The sequence below is a fragment of the Leucoraja erinacea genome, chromosome 4 (genome assembly GCF_028641065.1).
Source record: "Leucoraja erinacea ecotype New England chromosome 4, Leri_hhj_1, whole genome shotgun sequence".
Taxonomy (NCBI): domain Eukaryota; kingdom Metazoa; phylum Chordata; class Chondrichthyes; order Rajiformes; family Rajidae; genus Leucoraja; species Leucoraja erinaceus.
Genome location: NC_073380.1, coordinates 64,314,335 through 64,338,555, shown reverse-complemented (window position 1 = coordinate 64,338,555; position 24,221 = coordinate 64,314,335). Strand labels below are relative to the sequence as shown.

The window sequence follows — 24,221 nt, the reverse complement described above, 5'->3', positions numbered from 1 at the left end:
CAGAAGATAGAAACAGAATCATCTTAATATTTGGCATGATTTTCAAGTTCAAGTGAGTTTATTGTCATGTGTCCCTGATAGGACAATGAAATTCTTGCTTTGCTTCAGCACACAGAACATAGTAGGCATTTACTACAAAACAGATCAATGTGTCCATATACTATAATATAAATATATACACACATGAATAAATAAAATGATGAAGTGCAAATAACAGATAATTGGTTATTAATAATCAGAGTTTTGTCCGAGCCAGGTTTAATAGCTTGATGGCTGTGGGGAAGTAGCTATTCCTGAACCTGGTTGTTGCAGTCTTCAGGCTCCTGTACCTTCTACCCGAAGGTAGCAGGGAGATGAGTGTGTGGTCAGGATGGTGTGGGTCTTTGATGATACTGCCAGCCTTTTTGAGGCAGCGACTGCGATAAATCCCCTCGATGGAAGGAAGGTCAGAGCCGATGATGGACTGGGCAGTGTTTACTACTTTTTGTAGTCTTTTCCTCTCCTGGGTGCTCAAGTTGCCGTACCAAGCCACGATGCAACCGGTCAGCATGCTCTCTACTGTGCACCTGTAGAAGTTAGAGAGAGTCTTCCTTGACAAACTGACTCTCCGTAATCTTCTCAGGAAGTAGAGACGCTGATGAGCTTTCTTGATGATTGCATTAATGTTCTCGGACCAGGAAAGATCTTCAGAGATGTGCACGCCCAGGAATTTGAAGCTCTTGACCCTTTCAACCATCGACCCGTTGATATAAATGGGGCTGCGGGTCCCCATCCTACTCCTTCCAAAGTCCACAATCAGTTCCTTGGTTTTGCTGTTGTTGAGGCTATTGCGCTGGCACCATATGGACAGTTGCTCGATCTCCCTTCGATACTCTGACTCATCCCCATCAGTGATACGTCACACAACAGTGGTGTCGTCAGCGAACTTGATGATGGAGTTCGCATTGTGACCGGCTACGCAGTCATGAGTATAGAGGGAGTACAGCAGGGGGCTGAGCACGCAGCCTTGAGGTGCTCCCGTGCTGATTGTTATCGAGGCTGACACATTTCTGGTAAATGTTGGTAAACTGATCAACAATGTGCAATAGTGGAGGAAAGATTTCCAGGGAAAGTGAATAATCAGACTGCAGTTATTTGTCCACCTAGGAAGAACAGAGTGTTGGAGGATGAATGCATTCTGGCAGTTTCCTGCAAACTAGCATCAGAACATAGAACATAAAAGGTAGAGCAGTGCAGCACAAGGACAAGCCCTTCAATCTACAATGTCTGTACTGAAATGATGCCAAGACCAACTCTTATCTTGCTCCACATCCTTCCATTCGCTGCTTATCCATATGCCTCTCCAAACGTCTCTTAAAATGCCACTATCGTATCTCAGATTCAGATTCAGATTCAGATTCAACTTTATTGTCATTGTGCAGTGTACAGTACAGAGACAACAAAATGTATCTGCCTCAACTATCACCCCTGACAGTGCATTCCAGGCACCACGCTCTGTATAAAAACAAAATTGCAATGCACATCTTTAAACATTTCCCCTCTTATCTTAAAGCTTTGCACTCTCATATTTCAATTCCCATCCTGGGAAGAAGGTTTTGGCTATCTGTCTAATCTATGCATCTCACAATGCTGTATACTTCTCTCCAGCCTCCCTGCAAACAATCTAAGCCTGCCCAACCTCCCCCTATAGCTAGAAACCCCTAATCAAGATATTCTGTTAAAGCTCCTCTGAACCCTTTCTATTGCCTCCACATCCTTCCTGTCATGGGATAATCAGAACTGCAAGCAGTACGCTACATGTGGCTTAACCAAATCCGTCTAATGTCTTCCTGACTCTTATACCCAATACCCTGACCTATGAAAACAATCATATCATATGCCTTTTTACTACTCTGTACATTTGTGTTGCCACTTACAGAGAATTATGGACTTGGACCCCAAGATCACGATGTATATCAATGGTGTTAAGGGTCATGCCATTCATTGTATATTTTCCCCTTACATTTGACCTCGCAAAGTACGACATCTTACACTTGCTCGGATTAAACTCCATCTGCCACTTCACTGCCCATTTTTGTTGCCGATCTATATCATAGAAACATAGAAACATAGAAATTAGGTGCAGGAGTAGGCCATTCGGCCCTTCGAGCCTGCACCGCCATTCAATATGATCATGGCTGATCATCCAACTCAGTATCCCGTACCTGCCTTCTCTCCATACCCCCTGATCCCCTTAGCCACAAGGGCCACATCTAACTCCCTCTTAAATATAGCCAATGAACTGGCCTCAAACTACCCTCTGTGGCAGAGAGTTCCAGAGATTCACCACTCTCTGTTGTATATCCTGCTGTATACGTTGACATCCTGATATCCTGCTGTATACGTTGACAGCCTTCCTCACAGTCCGCAATTCCAGAAATCTTGATGTAATTTGCAAATTTACTAATCAACCCATCTATGTTTACATCCAAGTCTGTTATATATATCACAAACAGCAGAGGTCCAAGTATGAATCCCAATGGAACTATACTGGTCCCAGACTTCCATCCTGAATATTGTCTTTCCACCAGAACTCTCGGTTTTCTATAAGAAAGCCAATTAGGAATCTTTTTAATCTTTTAATCCTGTGCATTTTTAACACTTTTAACACTTTTAATCCTATGCATTTTAATATTCTGGATTAGCCTATCTTTGGGGGTCTTTATTAAATGCCTTACTGACATCCATGCAGCCAACTTCCAACCCCTACCCTCATTGATCCCCTTTGTCACCTCAAGTTAGTAAGATATGACTTAGTCTGTGCAAAGCCATGCTGACTGTTCCTAATTAACGCATCCATTCATGAAATAGCCCGCTGAATGTCATCACAAATGTGACCATGTTCGAGAAATGGAATCCCTTCACATAGACTAGAGTTTAGTTTAAAGATACAACATGGAAACAGGCCCTTCAACTCATTGAGTCCACACTGACCAAAGATCCCTGCACACTAACACTATCCTACACGCACTAGGGACAATTTAAAAATGTTACCAAGCCAATTAGCCTGCAAGCCTGTATGTCTTTGTAGTGTGGGAGGAAATCAGAGCTCCTGGAGAAAACCCACGCAGGCCATGGGGAAAACGAACAATCTCAATAAAGATAGCAGCAGTAATTAGGTCTCTGGCGCTGTAAGGAGGCAACTCTACTGCTGGAATGTGCCAGCTGGATTTGATTGATAATGTATGCCATTGATAGGAGCTATCTACACTGTAGAAACCAATATTCCCAAAATGAACAAGATGTCAGTCACAAGCCCTAATATTTTTATGGTTCAGTTTTCAAATTTCTGCTTCCTCTCTTACATTACAAACATATTCAAAAGAAGATGATATTTTGATAATAAAAATATGTTGTTGGAAAATAAATGTGGCTTTAGATCTTCATTCTGAAAGTCATAAATTGGCCACTGGCATGTTTGAAGAATTAATATTTGATGCATAGTTACTCAGAAAATTTCACCTGGAGCCTGGCTTGCCCCCACATTCTTTGGGGGGGAATGGTGCCTCTTGTTGCTAACAGATGTTGACCATGCTGTCTGATTCTGCAGCTCTCTCCTCTTCATCTTCAACATAATTATACCTCACAATGTATCTTCCTATGGAAATCTATACCTATTTTTGATTTGGGTGAGACTGATTTGCTGAACGAAGCAAAAAAACTGCAATAAAAATACTGAAATATATTTTCCAGCTCAAGTAATCATTAAACATAGCTTTGAATTGTCAGACTGTTCACTTGTTCTCCATCAGATGGTTGTGGATCTGCTCTGTTTTTTTTTTGTGTAGTTGGAGAAGAGGCACAGAAGCAGGACATTTCTTATGTACTGCCACTGGATGGCAGAAGCTGGTACACAAATGAACATTGTGGAGTTTAGGAGGTGAATCATTGATAGCCTAAAGTAATGTTGGAGGGGAAGTGGGGGAAGAGCAGCAGGGTTTGGTGGACAGTGGACTTGTAGCAACCTGAAGCTATACAAAGATTGAAAATCGCTTCCTTGTAAATTCACTCAGCACTATAAGTATGTCAATGCAAGTGAGGAAGTTTATCTTTCGAAAGAATATCCATTATTATGTAAATTAATACCTTAAAGCTATAAAACTTCATAATAAGGTCAACATTATTTCTGTTTCATTTTAGCAGAAGGATAAATCAACTCCTCTTCACTTCGCCTGCTTGCAGGGGGCTTTTGAGGCTGTCAGGTTCATGCTTTCTCAATACAAAGGAGAGAATGATATACTTCACATTCTGGATGGCATTAAACAAACACCAATACACAAGTAAGATAAACTTAAAGTAAGATAAGATTAACTTGAAACTTAGTAAAATTTAAATTGTTCAGTAGCTTCTAAATGCCAAGATAGTGGTATTAACGTATATTGTGTACTTTGTCCTTGCAGGGCTGCAACATATGATTCCTCAGAACTACTAGAATATTTAATTGAACAGGTATCCATTCATCACTCTTCTAACTGATTAAAAAAGTTTAAATTTGAGGTGCTCTATTCCAGAGAGAATGAGATGAAAGTGTAGAAACAAGGAACTGCAGATGCTGGTTTATACCATAGATGGACAGAAAGTGCTGGAATAACCCAGCGGGTCAGGCAGAATCTCTGGAGATAAACCATGTATGGCATTTCGGGTCGGGACAAATAAGATCTGAGGAAGGATCCCAACCCAAAACATCATCTATCCTTTTTCTCCAAAGATGCTACCTGAACCACTGAGTTACTCCAGCATGTTGTGTCTATCTATGAGATGAAAATGATGCTCAGATCAAGATAATTTTCAGAAAATCCCCCCAATGTATGAGCGTGTAAGTACAATGAGTGGCTCAGCCACAAAGACAAAGGAACAGCAAATTGTCTCAAGTCTACGATTAATATACTAATCTCAGCTGCACAGATGAAGATAATTTGACTATTAGCTCCTATTGCCATTCAATGGAGAAGATAAAGTGTTTAATTTCATAATCTAGTTCCATAGCTGGATATGCATGTTTTTGATAATCATGTGAGAAGAGTCTGAGGTTTGGTCTCGTGCTTTTTTTGTATTTTCCTGCCTTTCTAGTTCTTTCACCTCTTCATTGCCCTTAAATAGAATCTTTGGCATTTGGTATGCTATTGTCAATTGAGATTTAGACTTGAGACTTTACATTAGAGATACAGCATGGAGACAGGGCCTTTGGCGCACTGAGTCCATGTCAACCACTGATCACCCCTAGGGATTACACACTAGGAACAACTCACATTTTACCGAAGCCAATTAACCTACAAATCTGTATGCCTTTGGAGTTTGGGAGGAAACCGGAGCACCCGGAGAAAACCCATGCAGTCACAGGGAGAATGTACAAATTCTGTACAGACAGTACCCATAGTCAGGATCGAAATGATCGAGATAGATGTGAAAGATCTAAAGGCACTATTTCAAAGAAGAGCGGTGGAAAATGTTAATTTTCTCTCAACTGATTTACTGATCATCATCGCTTTGCTCTCTGAGGTGCCCTTGCTGTGTGCGTCAGTGCTGCATTTCCTGGATTTGAATAATGCCTAAACTTTAAAAATACATTCAACCAAATCTGCAAAAACCGGAAATCAGAAATGAAAGCAGAAAACACTGAAAACACTAATTTATGTCACAATCATCTATGGAGAGAGAAACTCTCAAAGTCTGATGAAGGGACTCAGTGCTAGAATATTAACTGTTTCCTAATCAGTTGATCGATTCTGGCATTTTCAGTTTTTATTTTAAATTTTAGATTTTAGATGTATTTCTTTGATTTCTTATAAATTCTAAAGCCATTAACTAGAAAGCACGAGGTGATTTGGAGCAAGGAGACTATATCTTCAACAAAATACTAAACCAGGACCTGTTTGCAATTTTCATTAGTTTAATAGTAAACATATGATACTATTTAATTAATGTGCAAGTACATTTTGTTTTTCTTTATGACAGGGATCAGATATGAATATGGTTGACAGTGAATCCCGCACCCCCCTTCTGTGGGCCACTTCACGTGGAGCCTGGAATTCTGTCAAAATCCTAGTGATAAAAGGTCAGCTCTTTTTATTTGCCCATTTTGTTATACATGTATTCCAATTTCAGTTCTTCAGGTATATTTTCACACAGTGAGATACTGGATTATTGGAGTTTTACAAAATTAACAGCAGTCTTAATGCCTTCACCCAGGGAGAGTATCGACCTTGCAAACAAATATTGCTCTGATTGGGAAAATATCCATTTAATAGCTTAAATATTGTTGGACATCCAACATATTATTTATCATCCTAATAATTTTAACTAACATAAAATTACCGAATGAGAGGAAAAAAGGTACAATTTGGCCCATTCCCATTCTATCCCTGTTGAATAAAAAAGGGATCAATTTAGATATTTCCACTCGGCAGCTCTTGATCCGCGGCCTTGTAAGTTACACGTCTTGAATTGTCCACCCAGATAGTGTTTAAGTGTGACAAGAGTCCCTGTTTTCACCACCCTTACTGCTGATGAGTTCCAGGCCCCAGCACACTTTATTGCCTTATGTTGATTACACAGTGGTAGATGTTTATGTTAAACTTTATTTTTGCTTTTAACTTAGTACTAGACTATGTGATTCTCACATGGGAGGCCTGGTCGCCCAACGCAATATTCCACCACTCACCCATATCCCCCAACTGCGCAGGCGCGGCTGATGTGTTCCCGTTGTGATGCTCATGATCCCCCCTCAACCCTACCCCCACTCTGCCCCTTGCCATTCCCCTGTCCCCCATGCACTCACTCCATTCCTCCTCACCCCCTACCCCATCCATTCTTAGCAGCTCTCCAGCAGCGCAGCCATTCCCGCCCACTGGGTTCCCATTGTGACGTAGAACACACAGGCATTACTGCACAGGCACAGCTGATGGACATGGCAAGTGGAAAGGCGATTTATTAAAGCTTAAAATGAATAACACTTAAAATATAACAACAATTTAAATGTTAAAGATGAGATTTATTCAGTTCATTTCTTTCTTGTCGTGTCTCTTGTTGCGTTCTGCTGCTCACTGCATCTCAATGTCTCTTTGCTGTTGATGGAAAAAGAGACACACAATTTTAATATAGAGACATTATTGAGTGGTCAAATTTAAACCTGAAGAAAATCTGAGAATTTACCTCAGAAGTCATCATTCAACAAAGCACGTGTTTAATGACAACATTCTTGGGTCGATGTTCCACCCTTCAGGAAAACGTTGACATTTTCCTTCATCCTTCCTCGGTTAAGAGCCACATATAGTTGTCCATGCTGAAATACCAGTTTCTCAAGGTATATCAACACTTTCTCCATGGCTTGTCCTTGCGCTTTATGGATTGTCATAGCAAAACTTGACTGAATGGGGAATTGGCTCTGCTGAAGGGGAATGTCTTTGCCTTCTGTCAAAGTGAGCATTATTCTACGAATGAGAACAATGTCATCTTTGGAGGTTCCCACATTGATTCTTGCAATTATCAGATGATTGTGTAGCTCTTCCACAATCATCCTCGTTACATTGCATAGTTTTGGGGGTTCCAAGTTTCTCATTAACATGATTGGAGATCCTTTTTTCAATTCCAATTTGTGTGGTGGTAATCCAGAGATCTTGAATGAATCGAGGAATTCTGTTGGGAAGTCAGTAGCATTAGTTCCCTCAGTGACAGCATTGAAAGAAAAGTACTCCTTAATGTTTCCAGGGGAGCATGTGATACATGTAAAATTGATCCTTCTCATCGTATCATCGTGCGGAACCAAGAACCAATTGTCGGAGAATAATTCTGCAGGATTGTCAAATGCGGGATAGATTAAATAAATACAATCCTCCAGTGTTTTTACTGATAGAACCATGTCTTGTAGCATTTTTATTTAATCATCTTCATTCGTTAAAATGTCGTCTTCTCCAACTTTCACCAAAAATTGAGAATAGTCGCCTTCTCCCTCTCTCAATCGCATATTTGTGTGCAATTGAAATTTGGTGAAACTTGGCACGTAGGATTTCTTGATGCGGGAATTTTCAACAACAGCAACATTTCCCTTTTTCACTACAGGAAGGAGTTGTCAAAAATCGCCACAACAATTGGTAAGAATGCCGCCAAAAGGGTTAGTGTTGCTGCGTACATCTTGAAGAATTCTGTCCACCGCTTCAAAGATCTCTCTCCTAATCATTGGGCATTCATCTCAAACAATTAGTTTCACTTGCCTCATCAAACGTGCTGTGTTCTTGTCAATGTTGCAGAATGTATCCTCGGTCACAGATGGGCATCTTGAATCGAGAATGTGCAGTTCTTCCACCAGGCATGAATGTAGTTGCTATCCCAGAGGATGCTACAGTAATAGCCACATCACCTTGACCGCTACCTTTGGAGAGGATCAAATTGGTGATAAATGTTTTTCCCGTTCCTCCTGGTGAATCAATGTAAAACATTGAAGGAAGATTCCTTTTCAGGCAGTTGCACACCTGGACATACACTGCTAGAAACATAGAAACATAGAAATTAGGTGCAGGAGTAGGCCATTCAGCCCTTCGAGCCTGCACCGCCATTTAATATGATCATGGCTGATCATCCGACTCAGTATCCCGTACCTGCCTTCTCTCCATACCCCCTGATCCCCTTAGCCACAAGGGCCACATCTAACTCCCTCTTAAATATAGCCAATGAACTGGCCTCAACTACCCTCTGTGGCAGAGAGTTCCAGAGATTCACCACTCTCTGTGTGAAAAAAAGTCAAGTCAAGTCAAGTCAAGTTTATTTGTCACATACACATACGAGATGTGCAGTGAAATGAAAGTGGCAATGCTCGCGGACTTTTGTGCAAAAGACAAACAACAAAACAACCAAACAAATTCTTCTCATCTCGGTTTTAAAGGATTTCCCCCTTATCCTTAAGCTGTGACCCCTTGTCCTGGACTTCCCCAACATCGGGAACAATCTTCCTGCATCTAGCCTGTCCAACCCCTTAAGAATTTTGTATGTTTCTATAAGATCCCCTCTCAATCTTCTAAATTCTAGAGAGTATAAACCAAGTCTATCAAGTCTGCTCTCTGCTCAGCATTCAGGAGAGGCTCATTTTCCTCAACACATTGCTGTTGTTCAGTTCTATTGCATTGCAATTCCTGTATCAATTCTGGATTGTCATCATCAAGGTGCATCCTTCCATTTCTTGGTTGTGGCAAATGAAAGCATTCCATTGTTTTGTTGTAATTCTCAAGCTTGTCTTGAATATACAACAGAGCCTGAACATGATGCTTATCTTCAATCATGTTATTAGGATCACATTGTTCTCCGTTCTTTTTTACGGTAATCTTCAGATATTGAATTCCTGAAGTGTTCCCATAATTATTAAGGATTGTTGAACTCAGTATTCATCAGCAAAACAACAAACAAATCTCTCATTGCACTAGGGAGTCTTGTCTTGTCAGCATTTTCCATTGTTCTTTTTGTCAATGGTCGTCAGTTTGCAGCAAAATCTTTGTCTGCAGATGTCTTTGAAGGAAGGATTAATTACTCCATGTATCTTCAATGAATCGAAGGACACTGGCCCTTTTACGTGAAGGAGAAGCAGTCTCAAGTAGTAGAGGTCACCACATCTTCGAGACACGGTATACACTCCATATAACCATATAACCATATAACTCGTCCCAGAACATTGGCTTTCAAAAAATCCTGGAAGATCTTCCACTTTCCTCCCAACCTTCCTTCTTTGCCATCTCTTATTGTTCCATGGGTATGGGGGAACATCGGTGTAGTAGAGTGTTCTTGGAAATGGCTCTTGAGAACACAATGCCATGAATTCAGTTATTATTCTCGCCATATCATCATGATGATCTGGATTTATGATGATTGATGCTTCTGGTAAACCTTAATTGTTTCCTTTGCCATTTTAAACGTTTCAATGTAAGGATTATTTTGTCTTATCAAGCGTTCAAGCATTGCAGCAATTTCCCTTTGAATACCAGCATTTCACAGTCTATCCATTTGCAATTCAATGTTATCTTTAGGGTCCATAAAATAGATCTGCAAGAATCGACTTTGCTGGTGTAGGTCCGGCATCACCGGACCAAGGTAATGATGAATCTGGCCTTGAATGATCACTGAAGGATTCCATCCGGGTGCCACTCATTGCTTGACACCGAATAACGTCAGTTGAAAGAGACATTTGTATTGTCTAATATTCGCAATGTTACAACATTTTGAGATTTTAAAAATCAAGTCTGCAATTTATCCCATCAGATAAAGCATAAAAAGAAGTTTAATTTGACACCTAATTCACTTTCATATCTTCAGTATTAAAAAAGTTATGGCCATTCATACTCGGAAATTAGCATCTTGTTCCCTATTGCTTTTCGATTGACTTAACACAAAAGCTGTGATCAAGGACAGTCAAAAGCCCATAACTTTCTAAAAAATTAAAAGAACTGAACTAAATTTTCAGTTATTTTAGATTGAAGCATTCTGAAACAAATATGAAACAATCTTACTTGGATGACCTGAAATTAAAGCATATAATTAGTTAGTTACCCAATTGTAGCTAATTACAAAATTCAATTACTAGATCTAAACATCTATCCATTTCTTAAGAAAAGGTTAACATTTTTAAAAAGCCTAAGAGTCCAAATAACATTCACACAAGAATTCGCAATATAACGAGATTTTTAAATCTCATTATCATGAATTTATAAGCCAAATGGAAGGAATTTAGTGTTCAATTCCTGTAAATTAATGGCCATTTAAATAATCGTGAGTGGGATTTTGTGGAACGCGCTGGTTTGGAACGTTGCGGTTGCAGTGAATTTAAACCCCATATTGGCAGGAAAAATACTGCCGGTTCGTATATTTACATAATTACATTTTCGCAACGTGAAATTTTGATTGAAGGCATCCTAAGAAGCAAGTTTATATGAAAAAATAAACGGCATACCTTGTCTTGTCCCCTACGTGAGATCCGTCCCGTTGTCAGCGTTGACGGCATTTGAAGATGAATCTTCCCATCTCCCCAGTTTGACAAGGCCAAGGGGAAGGAGAGGCGCAGGCTGGTCCAGGAGGAAGTGAGGGCAGTGGTGGAGGAGGAGAGGTGTACCAGAGCAGTTGGATTGAGGCAGCAGGGAGCCGGGACAAGGTGAGAGCAGGCCATGGACCGAAAAGTCACATGGACTGAGCTCTGGCAGGCTGAACCGCAGCGCATCAAGTTCCTGGTCCAGGCAGTGTATGATGTCCTGCCCAGCCCATCGAACCTCTTCATCTGGGGCAAAGCGGAATCTCCAGATTGCCCGCGATGCTCAGGCAAGGGGACATTGGAGCACATCCTGAGCTGTTGCCGAAAGGCTCTTGGGCAGGACCGGTACACATGGCGTCACGACCAGGTTCTCAAAACCATTGCAGAAGCCATCAGCATGGGGATCAGCAGCTGTAGACGAGAACGCCCCACCACACAGATGATCACCTTCGTGAAGGCCGGAGTGCAGCTGCCAAGAACTACAGCAGCCAGGAATCAGTCCGGAATCCTGGTGACTGCGGAGGACTGGCAGCTTTCCGTTGACCTGGTGAAACAGCTGAAGTTCCCACAGCACATTGCCACGACCACCCTGAGGCCAGATATTCTCCTGGTCTCAGAGGCGACCAAAAACATCGTCTTGTTGGAACTGACTGTGCCGTGGGAGGACTGTCTGGAGGAGGCCCACGAGAGGAAGATGGCCAAGTATGAAGAGCTGGTCATAGACTGCCGCAAGCAGGGCAGGAAGGCAAGGTGTATGCCCATCGAGGTTGACTGCAGAGGTTTTGCAGGACACTCTACAAAGCCTTGAGTGCACTGGGCATAAACGGAGTGGCGAGGAGAAAGGCCATCAAGAACACCATAGAGGCAGCGGAGAAGGCCTCGGGATGGCTCTGGATCAGGAGAGAAGGTCCATGGGGAGGAGCGAATTGTATTGTATTCTTGTATTCAAATTTTATTGTCATTGCCTCACTTTGAGACAACGAAATAAATTTCCCGTACAGGCAGTATCATTAAAAAAAATCACAAGAAAAATAATAAAAATAAATAATAAATAAATAATAAAACATATTAAAAATAAAATTGAAATTGAATTAAAAATTTAACAAAAGCACAAACACAGAAAGTCCACAACACAACATAACATAAATGGCACCCAGGTGAGGAAGGCACCATAGTCACGCCGGGCTGGTGGAACGCTGACGCCGAACCCCGACGGTGAGCATCTTCCTCCTCAGCGGCCCGGACCTCCTGATCAGCCGCCTCCCGCAGCCGGAGTCTGCAGCTCCTGAGTCCACAGGCCGAGCTGGGCAGAGTCGCAGGACCCCGCGTTGTTAGTCAGCGCCGCCCGCGTTGGGAGCTCCGCAAACCGCAGCTCCATGATGTTGGTGCAGCAGGTCCAGCACTTCGGGCTCCAGACGGCGACCCCCGGTAAGGCATCGCCAGCCCCGCGATGTTCCAGCGCTGTCCCGCCGCTGCTGGAGCTCCGGTCGATCCCGGCAGGAAAGGCCGCGCCAATCCAGGTAGAGGGCCGCTGTGGGGGGGGGGGGGGGGGGGGGACGCGACTCGAATAATAGTCGCGTCCTCACCAGGAAGCGGCTGAAGTACGGTATCCCCCGCACCGTGCCCTCTTCCCCCACATAAAAACACCAAAAAACACAAAAAAATACACTTTTAACATAACTAAATAAATAAAAAAACAAAAAGATACCGGGCTGTAGGTGGAGGCTGCTGGCACCAGCGCCACCGGAAGTACAAGAGTGCCACCTGAACACAAGTCGTGGTCTGATCAACCACGGCTGGGTCGCCTGGGTGAGGGTGTCTGATGTTGAAAGACCCGAAACACCCAATGACCCCAGGTTATATCACTGATGATGTGTTCAGGAGCATCTATCAATGTATTTGTATCAATCAATAATTTCACTCGAACTATTAAATTATCCAGCGGTAATTTTAATAAACTGTAGTAGTAAAAACAGTAAGATATTCATCCAGACTTCTTCTTGTATGTACATTTCAATTCACTCGTGGTCATGCTCGTGTATGGTCGAAAGCTATGACCTCTCCCTCATTCATTTTCAAACTGAACTAACTACGAGGGAGTCTGCGCGAGAATCCCAACCGCAAACACGCCTTAGGCTACGTGTAAATCCCAACCACTTAATTACAGGCAGATAAAATTTAAATGTAACTGGTTATAATTATATCATATACTCAGTTAAGCTAAATGGTCACAACACATATCCATCAACTCTGGAACAAATCCGGCATCTACATTTGTTATGGTGATGAATCTTTCAGCTAAATGGGAATTTGGATGTGTAGAAATTGCACATTATAGGATTTTGTTTTATTTAATACATCACTTCCTTTTTAAAACTATTTATAATTATTATAACTATATGTTTTTCTTAGGAGCTAATGTCAAAATAAAGAATTCCATGGGCTGTAACTTCCTTCATTTGACTGTCCTGCAGCCGAAAGGACTACAAAACCTCAGTGAAGAAATTTTAAAGGTAAATGCTTACTTAAGTTTACACATTGACAGCTTTTAGACTGCTCACTATATTTTTTTATTATTAGTGAAAAGGCAGCTAGGAGCAAAATATTCAGAGTTTTTTCTAACATTACAGGTTTGTTGGGGTAAGTTTTATCAGCCATTTTGAGGCTTTTACAAAAAAGTAATTTTATCCACCTATTCATTTCCAATTTGATCACTATTTTTTTTGTATTCCTTTGCAGTCCATTGAAGTGCATGAACTCCTGGATGACAAGGATAATAATGGCTGTACCCCATTGCACTATGTGTGTACACTGGGTCAAACGGATTCGGTGGCTAAAATGTTGGCACTAAAAGCCTGTCTTTACTTGAAAACAAGAGACAAAAAATCATCACTGCATTTTGCAGCAAAGTAGGTTCTCCCATATCTCCCATATCTCCATTCGCTTTGATTGTTAATATTTAGCTCATTTTTGTGCAAGTTGCAATAAATATACTTAGTCACTTAGTTCTCTACCTCCTTCCTGCACTCCGGCTCACCATCATTCATATTTCGGCCTACCACAGTGATGTCGCCTGAAAACTTGTAGATGGAAATAGAATGAAATTTGGCCGTACAGTTGTGAGTGTAAAGGAAGTATAATCAGGGACAGAGAACACATCCTTGCAGGGCACTGGTGTTGAGAGTTGTTATGGATGAGGTGTTTCCACCTATCCATACTGATTGATTGAGGTCTATGGGTCAGAACATGTCTGGTATGGTTTGCCATATTGCAATAATAAGCAATAATAATAGCCAATAAATCAATAGATTATGGTTGATTGTTTGGTTGGACTTGGGTAATCAAGTTCATTGGGCTTAGAATAATGGGATATGATGGGATTAAGAGGTTTTAACTAAAAGACAGGGAATAGTTTGGAGAAGATGGGATTGCCTCAAATGTCAGGAATTAGAGTGGTCTGTGTTTTGGCTGGATTGGGAATGATATCTGGTGATGTCGGTCAGAAGAGTCAAGGGCATGCAAGGTAAATCCTAAGTGAGTAAGTTCCTTGTGCGATGTTCTTGAATAAAATGTGAAAGATAAAATCATTGACACAAATTTATCTTTAATTCCAGTTATGGTCGGCTCAACACATGCAAACTGCTGCTGCAGGATATAAGTTACACAAAACTACTGAATGAAGGGGATGGGACAGGAATGACTCCACTGCTGCTGGCTGCACAGCATGGCCACACCGCTGTGGTGCAGCTACTCCTCAGGAAAGGAGCTCTCTTCATGCGGTGAGTGGGGAGACCACTTTGTGTTTCATATGGTGAGTGGTGAGGCACCTTCACATGTTTCATATGGTGAGTGGTGAGGCACCTTCTCATTCACATCACATCACATCAGCTTCTACCACCCCGACTCATTAACTAGACGAGCAGCAAACTACTGGCTTTGGGAATGAGGAAAGAAAGACTTTTCACTTCTCTTGGACATAACAAATATATAGGCCCCGATATTGGCAGAGTTGGGCAGGGCAATATCACTCCATTTCTCACCTCTATCCACTCTACCTGGTTACTCTTCTTTCACCTGCCCTGCCAAGTTGGGTCGCATCAAACTGAACTGGCAACACATCAACATCTCAGCTGGAGTTAAACTCAGTAATGGAGTGCAGGGTGGTTCTGTACATAATCAGAGACAATGTCAATCATTGTCTCATGAGCCATTTGGACTCTTCTGCATTTTCATTGTTGCCTTCACCAAATAGAAAGCTCATTAATTTGTTATGCCAGATTCTATTAGAGTGATGGAAGGTGACTGAATCGAGAACCTGAGCTGTGGACTGCTACTTAGTGAGCCCATAACTTGCAAAATGTATACGCCCATTTTGTACAGGTACTGTCTGTCTGGAATTTATACATTCTGACAGTGATTGCATGGGTCTCCTCCAGGTGCTCCAGTTTCCTCCCACATCCCAAAGACATTACAATACAATACAATACAATAATACTTTATTAGCTAAGTATGTTTTGCAACATACGAGGAATTTCATTTGCCAAGTCAGTCATACAAATAAAAAGCAACGGAACACACAAAATGCATTTTAACATAAACATCCACCACAGTGACTCCTCCACATTCCTCACTGTGATGAAAGGCGAAAAAGAGTTAAATCGCTCCCTTCTTTGTTCTCCCCCAATCGGGGGCTTAGATGTGGCGATCTTACTCCCATAGCTGGCGCCGTTCAGGCCCTCCGCGTCGGGGCGATCACTCCTGCATCCATGCAATTGGACCACCAGATTAGGGCATGTCAAACCTTCTGTGTCGTTGGAGCTCCCGACATCTACGGTCTCTACCCGAGACTGCGAGCTCTCGATGGTAAAGTCCACAGGCCATGGTTGGAGCGATCCCAAGCAAGAGGTCAGCTCCGATGGTAAGTCCACGGCCCCGCGGTGGGGCTCAAAGTCAATCCCGAGCGAGGCCTCCAGCTCCATGATGTTAGGCCGCAGAGCGGCCGGAGATACGACCCAGAAAACAATCGCATCTCTGGCAAGGTAAGAGATTGACAAAAAAGTTTCCCCCTCCCCCTCCCACTACCGCACATAAAACAAGCCAGAAAACAGTTATACAAACTTTTTAAACTGACCAAAAATAACAAAAAAAGACAATAAAACAAACAGACTGGTGGCGGGGCTGCCAATTGTGCGTCGCCCCTGGTAGACTGTAAATTGCCATCAATGTGTAGGGGGTGGATGCGAATGTGGAATAACATAGAACTAATGTGAACAGGTGATCGATAGTCAGCATGGACTCATCTTTCATGGGAAATTCTGTGCAGATTAAAAAGAGACAGTGGACATTTTTTCTGTGAGTACTCTCTTTCAAAAGTTTAATTTTGGCAAGGGTTTCTCTGAAATCATGGACCTTGAACTGTAGTAGGTAATTCCTGGGATAATGTTGGCTTTACTAATGGTGGCGGCAACTTGTCTATATCTTGTTGTCACATCTGGATTATCCATTGAATAATGCACATCAATGTAGTTTGTGTAGATTTGCTACAGGGTATCTTTCAGTTGTAGGTTGTTGATGATAATTTGCCATGACAGTGGAAGAGATTGCCAAGTTCACCTGTGTAATGTTCCTTTGAGGCCACCTTTGAGTATAACCTATCACTATGGAGTGAATTGGAGGTAGGAGTGAGAGAGGAGAACCAACATTTCCAGGAAAATGGCGTGCGGGCCTTTGAATCCAAGGCAATGATCAATCGGTGAATTAAAGGGGCCACAAATGATAGCTTTATGCTTGTTACTTAATGAACAGAAACATGTGTCAACAGATACTAGATTAACCTGTACAGTGCCACTCCCGAGTATACTCGGGGCACGGTCAAAAAAAAACTTGGCAGTGAACAGGTTAATACTGACCCACTTGCTTGTGCACCCAGAAATAAGCCACCCTGACTTCCAATTGCTAAATGGGCCATCTATCGACCTCTGCCATCTCATGTTGCAATTGCTAGTCAATAGCTTCCTTATTACTAGTACACCGTCCTTTCCACTTGCCTCCTCTCCAAGAATGCAGTAACCGAAGAGTAGCCTTCTGCTGCTGGTGTGCGTTATCTTTTCATAAATGAACAAGCCTATCCCTTTGTCCAGAAGCCTAATGGGAATGTTAGAAGATGTTTTGACGCTCTGCTGTTGAAACCTGTAGGATCAATGTGTTCCCTGCACTATCTCTGTCACGATCAATATATTTAATAGGTATGAATTCAGTTCATGAAATTTCTAAGTTTTGCTTCCTATGTTTCCTTTTTTTCATTCCTTTGAAGTGACTACAAGAGTTGGACAGCGTTGCATTATGCTGCCCTTGGAGGCCACTCTCAGACAATGGAAGTATTACTACAAGGTAATATATCTCTGCTTGATCAAGTGGACGAAAAAGGGGTGAGTGAATACATTTTATTTTGTTTTCTGTAGGCAGATCTACTTAGCCCATGCTACTTGGTTTATTTTGGTCAATAGGCAGGATGATATGTTTGTTGAACAATGCTGCTGCTCTGTAAACCAAAAGTACTTCCTTAATTGAATTTGTTGTTTGCAATCCCGGCCCTATTGATCTAAATCTTCTCCTTCACAAGTTAGGCTCTCATTTTCCCCTCATTGCTCCACCTGTTCAACTCTCTCTGCCCCCTTTGGCTTCACCTTCTTCATTTTCATCATGTTACCAGATATCCTAAGAGAAGTTAACACCAATTATAAGATGGTACCATAATTAGTGAAAGAGCCCAGTAATTGATTCAGTAAAAGTAAAGTAAAAATATGTGCAAACAGACATTTTTTAATTGGAAGAAATGCATTGATTCATTATGGGCACAAACAATGCTTTTTTTGTAATGGTACCTCTAAATGTTAAACATCATTATATCTATTTCCAGCTACATGACACACATGATTATTAATTGTCATATCAGCATCTTTTTGAGGATTAAAAAAAAGCACTGACCACAAATAACAAAGTGTTTATGATAAAACTACAGCTGCACTTCTAGTACAAAGTTACATTTGTTTGGTTTTCAGACGACGAGGGTAAAACCACAGGGTATTTAATTTAACAAATGTATTGATTTAAGATGCATCAAATATTATGGTGCATTCTGCTGCTCCATGTGATGAAATACAGGAAGAAACATCAGCTCATCTTTGCGGATGGAATGGGGTGGGAGGAACATTGGATACAGTCTATAGTACCACCTACTTCATGCCAATTGTCACCTTAACCAAACAATTTAACAATGTGATGATTGTTAGTTGATTAAAAATGTAAATGAACCCAGCATATCACTAATACTAATTGTAAGGAGTCAATATGTAATGTTGCTGTGGAAATGATAGAGCATTATTTATTTATTTTTTGTTAATTAATCTTCAACTAATTATCTTTAGTAAGAATTTGCCTATTTGGAAAGAAAAAAAATGAGTATAAAGTTTTCAAACTGCACTGGATCAGCATTTTGTAAAGATAGCCATGCATTCCAGTTGTACGAGTAGCATTATGCTTTTCTTCTAGAGAAAGTGATTCTCAAAAATGTCTTTTGTTGCTCACTTTTTAAGAATACTGCTCTCCACCTGGCTGCAAAAAGAGGACATAATAGTGCAGTACGCCTATTGCTGGCCCAGGGAGCTGCGATCGTACTGAACAAGAATGAAGCTTCCTTTCTACACGAGGCAATTTACAATAAAAGAACGGATACCACTTTAGTTGTTGTTCAAAACGAAAGGTATGAATGTGATACAATACGATATGATGTGATAAACTTTATTCATCCGCAGAGGGAAATTGGTCTGCCAACAGTCACAACACACACCAAAAAAGTGAAAAAAAAGGACAAGCGACTGTTGGCTGGCTGCCGTGTGCACAGCGCCTTCACCAGAATGAACCGCAACAAACAAACCAAGAAACAAAAACCCTCGGTAGAGGATTCTAAAACTACAGTGCTCCCACCCCCTCCCCCACACTGGGTCCCCCTTTGTCCTCCCACCGTCCCTCATGGTGTTCCCCCCACGCCGGGTCCTCCATTGTTCTTCACGGCGGTACCCCCACGCCACGTACCCATTGTCTTCACCTCCTCTTATGCCTCACGCTCCACCGCCACTGAGGTTCCCGTCGCTGATGCTCCGTTTCTGCTGAGATCCTCGTTGCCGCTGAGGTCCCATCACTGCTGAGGATGACGTTGCCGTAGTCGAGGCTCCCATCGCCGCTGCCGCTGAGGCTCCTTTGGCCTAGACAGGCCTCACCACCCCGCTTCTCCGCAATTCCCTGGGAGGCCTGTGGGGCGAGTTAGGCCTACTGGGGCGCATTCCGGTCATCGGCGCCACAGTTGTTCGGCGGGTGGGTTTGGCCAGCGTGGCTCACCAGAACACGCTAGAACCGCTAGAACCCTGCACGCTGCCCGGAGAGGACGCCGGAGTTGATTGTTCGCCGCTTCTCCGCCCGCCGTTCCCCCCCCCCCCCCTTTTGTTACCTGTCTGTTACCTGCCTATCTGTTACCTGCCTGTGCCTGTGCACCATCGACGCTGGACAACCTCTCCGCACCTGCACTGCTGGATAGTCTCTGCACCCTCATCGCTGGAATATCTCTACACCTGCTCTGCTGGACAACCTATCTGCTCCCTAAATGCTGGACACCTCGCTGCATCTGCACAGCTGGACAACCTCTTTGCTCCCTCACTGCTGGACACCCCTCTTCACCTTCTCTGCTGGACACCCCTCTGCACCCTCACCCTCAGAGACAACCTCATCATGCTCAAATCGATGCTCTGCAACTGATTGGTCTCTTCAACATCCCATCCTGCATCCCAGTCATTAAACAGCTTAGACTTCTACGTCGACCACGTTACATCCACAGAGGCTCTCGACGCAAGCTTGTTTACTTCAACCACAGACATTCTATTCCATCCATCTGCTCACTACCACGCTCTACCCCTCCTCAACTGCGTCACCCCCCATCCCAGCTGACCACACGCACTGCCAACCGGGACAACCTCAGATCTCTCCAGCCTGCCCCCGTCCCTCCACCCACTCACAATGCCAACTTTGCCCTCCTCAACACCAGGTCGCTCAACAACAAAGCCCTTGCCCTCCATGAACTAATCCTTGACAACACTCTGGACTTCCTTCTGCTCACTGAGACCTGGCAACAACCCAATGTCTTCTTCTCCCTCAATCAAACATCCCCACCTGGATTTAATTACATCTCCAAACCCCGCCCCTCCCGCCATGGAGGTGGCCTCGCTGTTATTTTCAACCAGAACTTTCCGATCACTGAACTCACTCTCCCCCCAGTAGCATCATTTGAATTCCTCGCCTTCAAAACCCTTTCCTCCATGACAGTCATCTTCATTTACCGGCCACCTAAACCAAACCCCTCCTTCCTATCTGACTTCACTGAACTCCTCACACTTGCCTCATCCCTCTCCCCACGTCTGCTGCTACTTGGTGACTTAAATATTCACATGGACTCCCCCACCTGCAAGCTCGCATCTGAATTCGCCTTTTTACTTGACAACTCCTCTCTCACTCAGCACGTCACCTTTCCCACCCATGACAAAGGTCACATCCTTGACCTGGTCTGCTCCACAAATCAACCGGTACTCGACCTCCATCCATGCCTCTTCCCCCTCTTTGATCATAAGCTTATACGATTCACCATCCCTTCTCCGACACCTCGTCCCCGCTTCCTCTGAGAAATCACCTTCCGTAATCTAAAATCCATCGATCCCCACCATCTCTCTGACCTGCTCTACACCACTCTCCCCCTGGACTCAACCCATATCTCACCTGATGATCTCACAAACAATCTCAACTCCACCTTGTCTACCTCCCTTAACATTCTGGCCCCCCTCAAAACAAGAACCATAACTTTCAACACATCTTAACCCTGGTACACACCTGCACTTCGTAAGCTGAAACAGACTGGTCGCCGACTTGAACGACTCATAAAGAAATCTCTCACAGTCCACCATGAAGCTTACAAACTCCCACCTCATTGCCTACAAAGATGCCCTCATTGCTGCAAAATCTGCCTACCTCTCCTCCATATTCACCGACCCCTGCCTAAACCACAGAACCCTCTTCTCCACAGTGGACAACCTCCTTAAGCCACGAACCAACACTTTCCCTACCTCTACTCCGGATCTCTGCAACTCATTCCTCCACTTTTTCGCTGATAAAATCAGCACCATCTATCAATCTTTATCCCCTGTACCCGACTCCCCAGCATCTACTCCACCACCTACCAAGGCCCCTCCTTTCAACATCTCCACTGACCTCCTTACCCCTCCTCCACACTGCTTCCTCTCCCAGTTTAACCTGGTCACCCCTATTGAAATCTCCAAACTGATCAGCTCTTCCAAACCCACTACCTGCTCCCTCGACCATCTCCCCACTACCCTGCTGAAGTCCTGCCTCCCTGTTCTCTGCCCTACCTCACTAATCTCTTTAACTCCTCATTGTCCCAAGGAATTGTCCCCTCCGCTTTCAAAACTGCTGCTGTCACACCAATCTTAAAAAATCCTGGTCTTGATCCCTCCTCTCTCATTAACTACCGCCCAATCTCAAACCTCATGTTTCTTTCAAAAACCCTGGAGCGTATCGTTGCGGCACAACTTCATTCCCACCTCCTTGCGTATAACCTACTTGAACCCCTCCAATCTGGCTTTCGCCCCCTCCATAGAACAGAAACTGTTCTCCTCAAAGTCCTCAACGACCTCCTCACCTCTGCTGACACTGGTTCCCTCAACATCCTCATCCTCCTCGACCTGAGTGCAGCCTTCGATACAGTGAACCATAACATCCTGCTTACCAGACTTGGGGACCTAGGCATTGAAGGTTCTGCACTCAGCTGGCTCTGTTCCTACCTTTCCAACAGATCCCACTTCATCTCTCTCCACAACCACACCTCTGCTACAGCCACTGTCACTCAAGGTGTTCCCCAAGGCTCCGTACTCGGCCCCCTCCTCTTCATCATCTACATCCTCCCCCTTGGTCAGATGCTCCACCACTTCAACCTGGACTTCCACTGTTACGCTGATGACACCCAGATCTACCTTGGCACCAAATCCCCCCACAAGCCCCCACTCTCCCATATCAACTCATGTTTGTCAGTTATAAAAACCTGGATGCAACATAGCTTCCTCAAACTCAACAGCGATAAAACAGAATTCCTTCTCATAGGTTCCAAATCCACACTCAGCAAAATCAATAACCCCACTCTCACTATCGACGGCACCACTGTCTCCCCATCTCCCCAGGCCCGCAACCTTGGCTTGATCTTTGATTCCACCCTCTTCCTTGAGCCTCACATCCGCCATGTCATTAAAACCTCCTTCTTTCATCTCCACAACATCGTCAAAATCAGACCCTCTCTCACACCTCCCGCTGCTGAAAGACTCATCCATGCCTTCATCTCCTCCCGACTGGACTACTGCAACTCACTTCTCCTTGGCATCAGCTCCACCTACATCAACCGACTCCAACTGGTCCAGAACGCAGCCGCCCGACTCATCACCCACACCAAATCCTGGCATCACATCACTCCAGTCCTCAAACAACTCCACTGGCTTCCCATCTCCCACCGGATCACCTACAAAATCCTGGTCCTCACCTACAAAGCCCTCCACCATCTGGCCCCCCCATATCTCACTGACCTCCTCTCCCCCTACCAACCCTCACGGTCCCTCAGATCCACATCAGCCGGTCTCCTCTCCATCCACAAATCCAACCTCCGCAGTTTTGGGGACAGAGCCTTCTCCAGGGCAGCTCCCAGGCTCTGGAACTCCCTCCCCCAACTGATCCGCAATTCCGTGTCCCTCACTATCTTCCAGTCCCGCCTCAAGACCCATCTCTTCACCTCTGCCTATCCTTAGCCCCACGTCCCCCTTCCTTTTCATCTGTGCATTAATTGCCTCATATTGTGTTTTGAATTGAATTCTGTCTTTAATTTATGTACTAGTCATGTCTCTACTATTTATTTCATTCCGCATACATGTTTTTCCTCTACTTGCTAAATTTTTGTAAGGTGTCCTTGAGACTCTTGAAAGGCGCCCATAAATAAAATTTATTATTATTATTATTATTATTATTAAAAGACACAAAGTGCTGGATTAACTCTCCAGGTCAGGCAGCATCTATGGAAAACATGGATCAGTGACATTTTGGGTCGGGATCCTTTACCTTGTTTCTACGTTTTATCACTTATTTAGTTAAATATCATCCCTAAATGTTTAAAACAAATTTAAATGTTGCAGCAGTATGCCAAAATGTCATCATTGATAAAACAAGATATTGAGCCAGATTTTCCTCCACAGCAGGTCCAAATTATGACCTTTATAGAAACTTAAAGAAAGTTCTGGGTGGTAAGATCTACTGTGTGTAGTAAATTGAATGCAGGTGATGTTGAGTGAAAGCAAAGGAAGTAAAATTAATTGAGAGATGATTTGGAAATGTTGGCTAAACTAAGGTCCTGCAAGAATGAGTGGATGAGACTTGCATTAACATTAAGTAGAAACTAGGAACTGCAGATACTGGTTTACAAAAAAGACACAAATTGCTGGAGCATCTCGGGAGAACATTTATATAACGTTTTAGGTTGCGACCCTTCTTGGGGTGGTGGGGTAGGGGTGGGGGATGAAAGCTGGAGGAGAGGAGGGTCAGGACAAAGGCTGGCAGGTGATAGGTTGATATGGGTGAGGAGGGTTTTGATAGGTAATTCTCTATGGGTGAATACCAAGATCAGAATGTGGAAACAAGGACCTGCAGATGCTGGTTTATAAAACAAGGCACAGCATGCTAGAGTAACTCAGTGGGTCAAGCAACATCTCCGGAGAACATGGATAGATGTCATTTCAAGTCGGAACCCTTCTTTAGAGTGAATTATTCTGACCAAGTACAGAATAACTCCTTCAAAGATGCATGTCACAATCCATATATTTTCCATGGGATTCACAGTTTGATTTTTTTTTAAATTTACATTTCCTGTTTAGATTTGATGAATCTGTACAAGCCTTTATACATGGCTCTGCAATGCAGTGCCCATTATTGGAAATGATTGAACACCTGCCAGAATCCTTTGCTGTAAGTCCATTTCTGCACTTATCTTGAGATTGGATGGCACAGTAGACTCGATGGGCCGAAT

At 43.3% G+C, this 24,221-nt stretch overlaps 1 protein-coding gene across 1 annotated transcript in view; it reads left to right on the top strand.

Moving 5' to 3' along the window:
- LOC129696502 (transient receptor potential cation channel subfamily A member 1-like) overlaps window positions 1-24,221 on the top strand; it is a 100,634-nt gene that overhangs the window by 39,805 nt on the left and 36,608 nt on the right. The window contains exons 8-16 of the mRNA XM_055634477.1: window positions 4,180-4,319; window positions 4,440-4,488; window positions 5,995-6,094; window positions 13,457-13,557; window positions 13,784-13,953; window positions 14,659-14,823; window positions 17,358-17,472; window positions 18,640-18,806; window positions 24,070-24,160. Of these exons, the coding sequence (XP_055490452.1) occupies window positions 4,180-4,319; window positions 4,440-4,488; window positions 5,995-6,094; window positions 13,457-13,557; window positions 13,784-13,953; window positions 14,659-14,823; window positions 17,358-17,472; window positions 18,640-18,806; window positions 24,070-24,160 (1,098 nt within the window). The remainder of the gene's footprint in view (window positions 1-4,179; window positions 4,320-4,439; window positions 4,489-5,994; window positions 6,095-13,456; window positions 13,558-13,783; window positions 13,954-14,658; window positions 14,824-17,357; window positions 17,473-18,639; window positions 18,807-24,069; window positions 24,161-24,221) is intronic.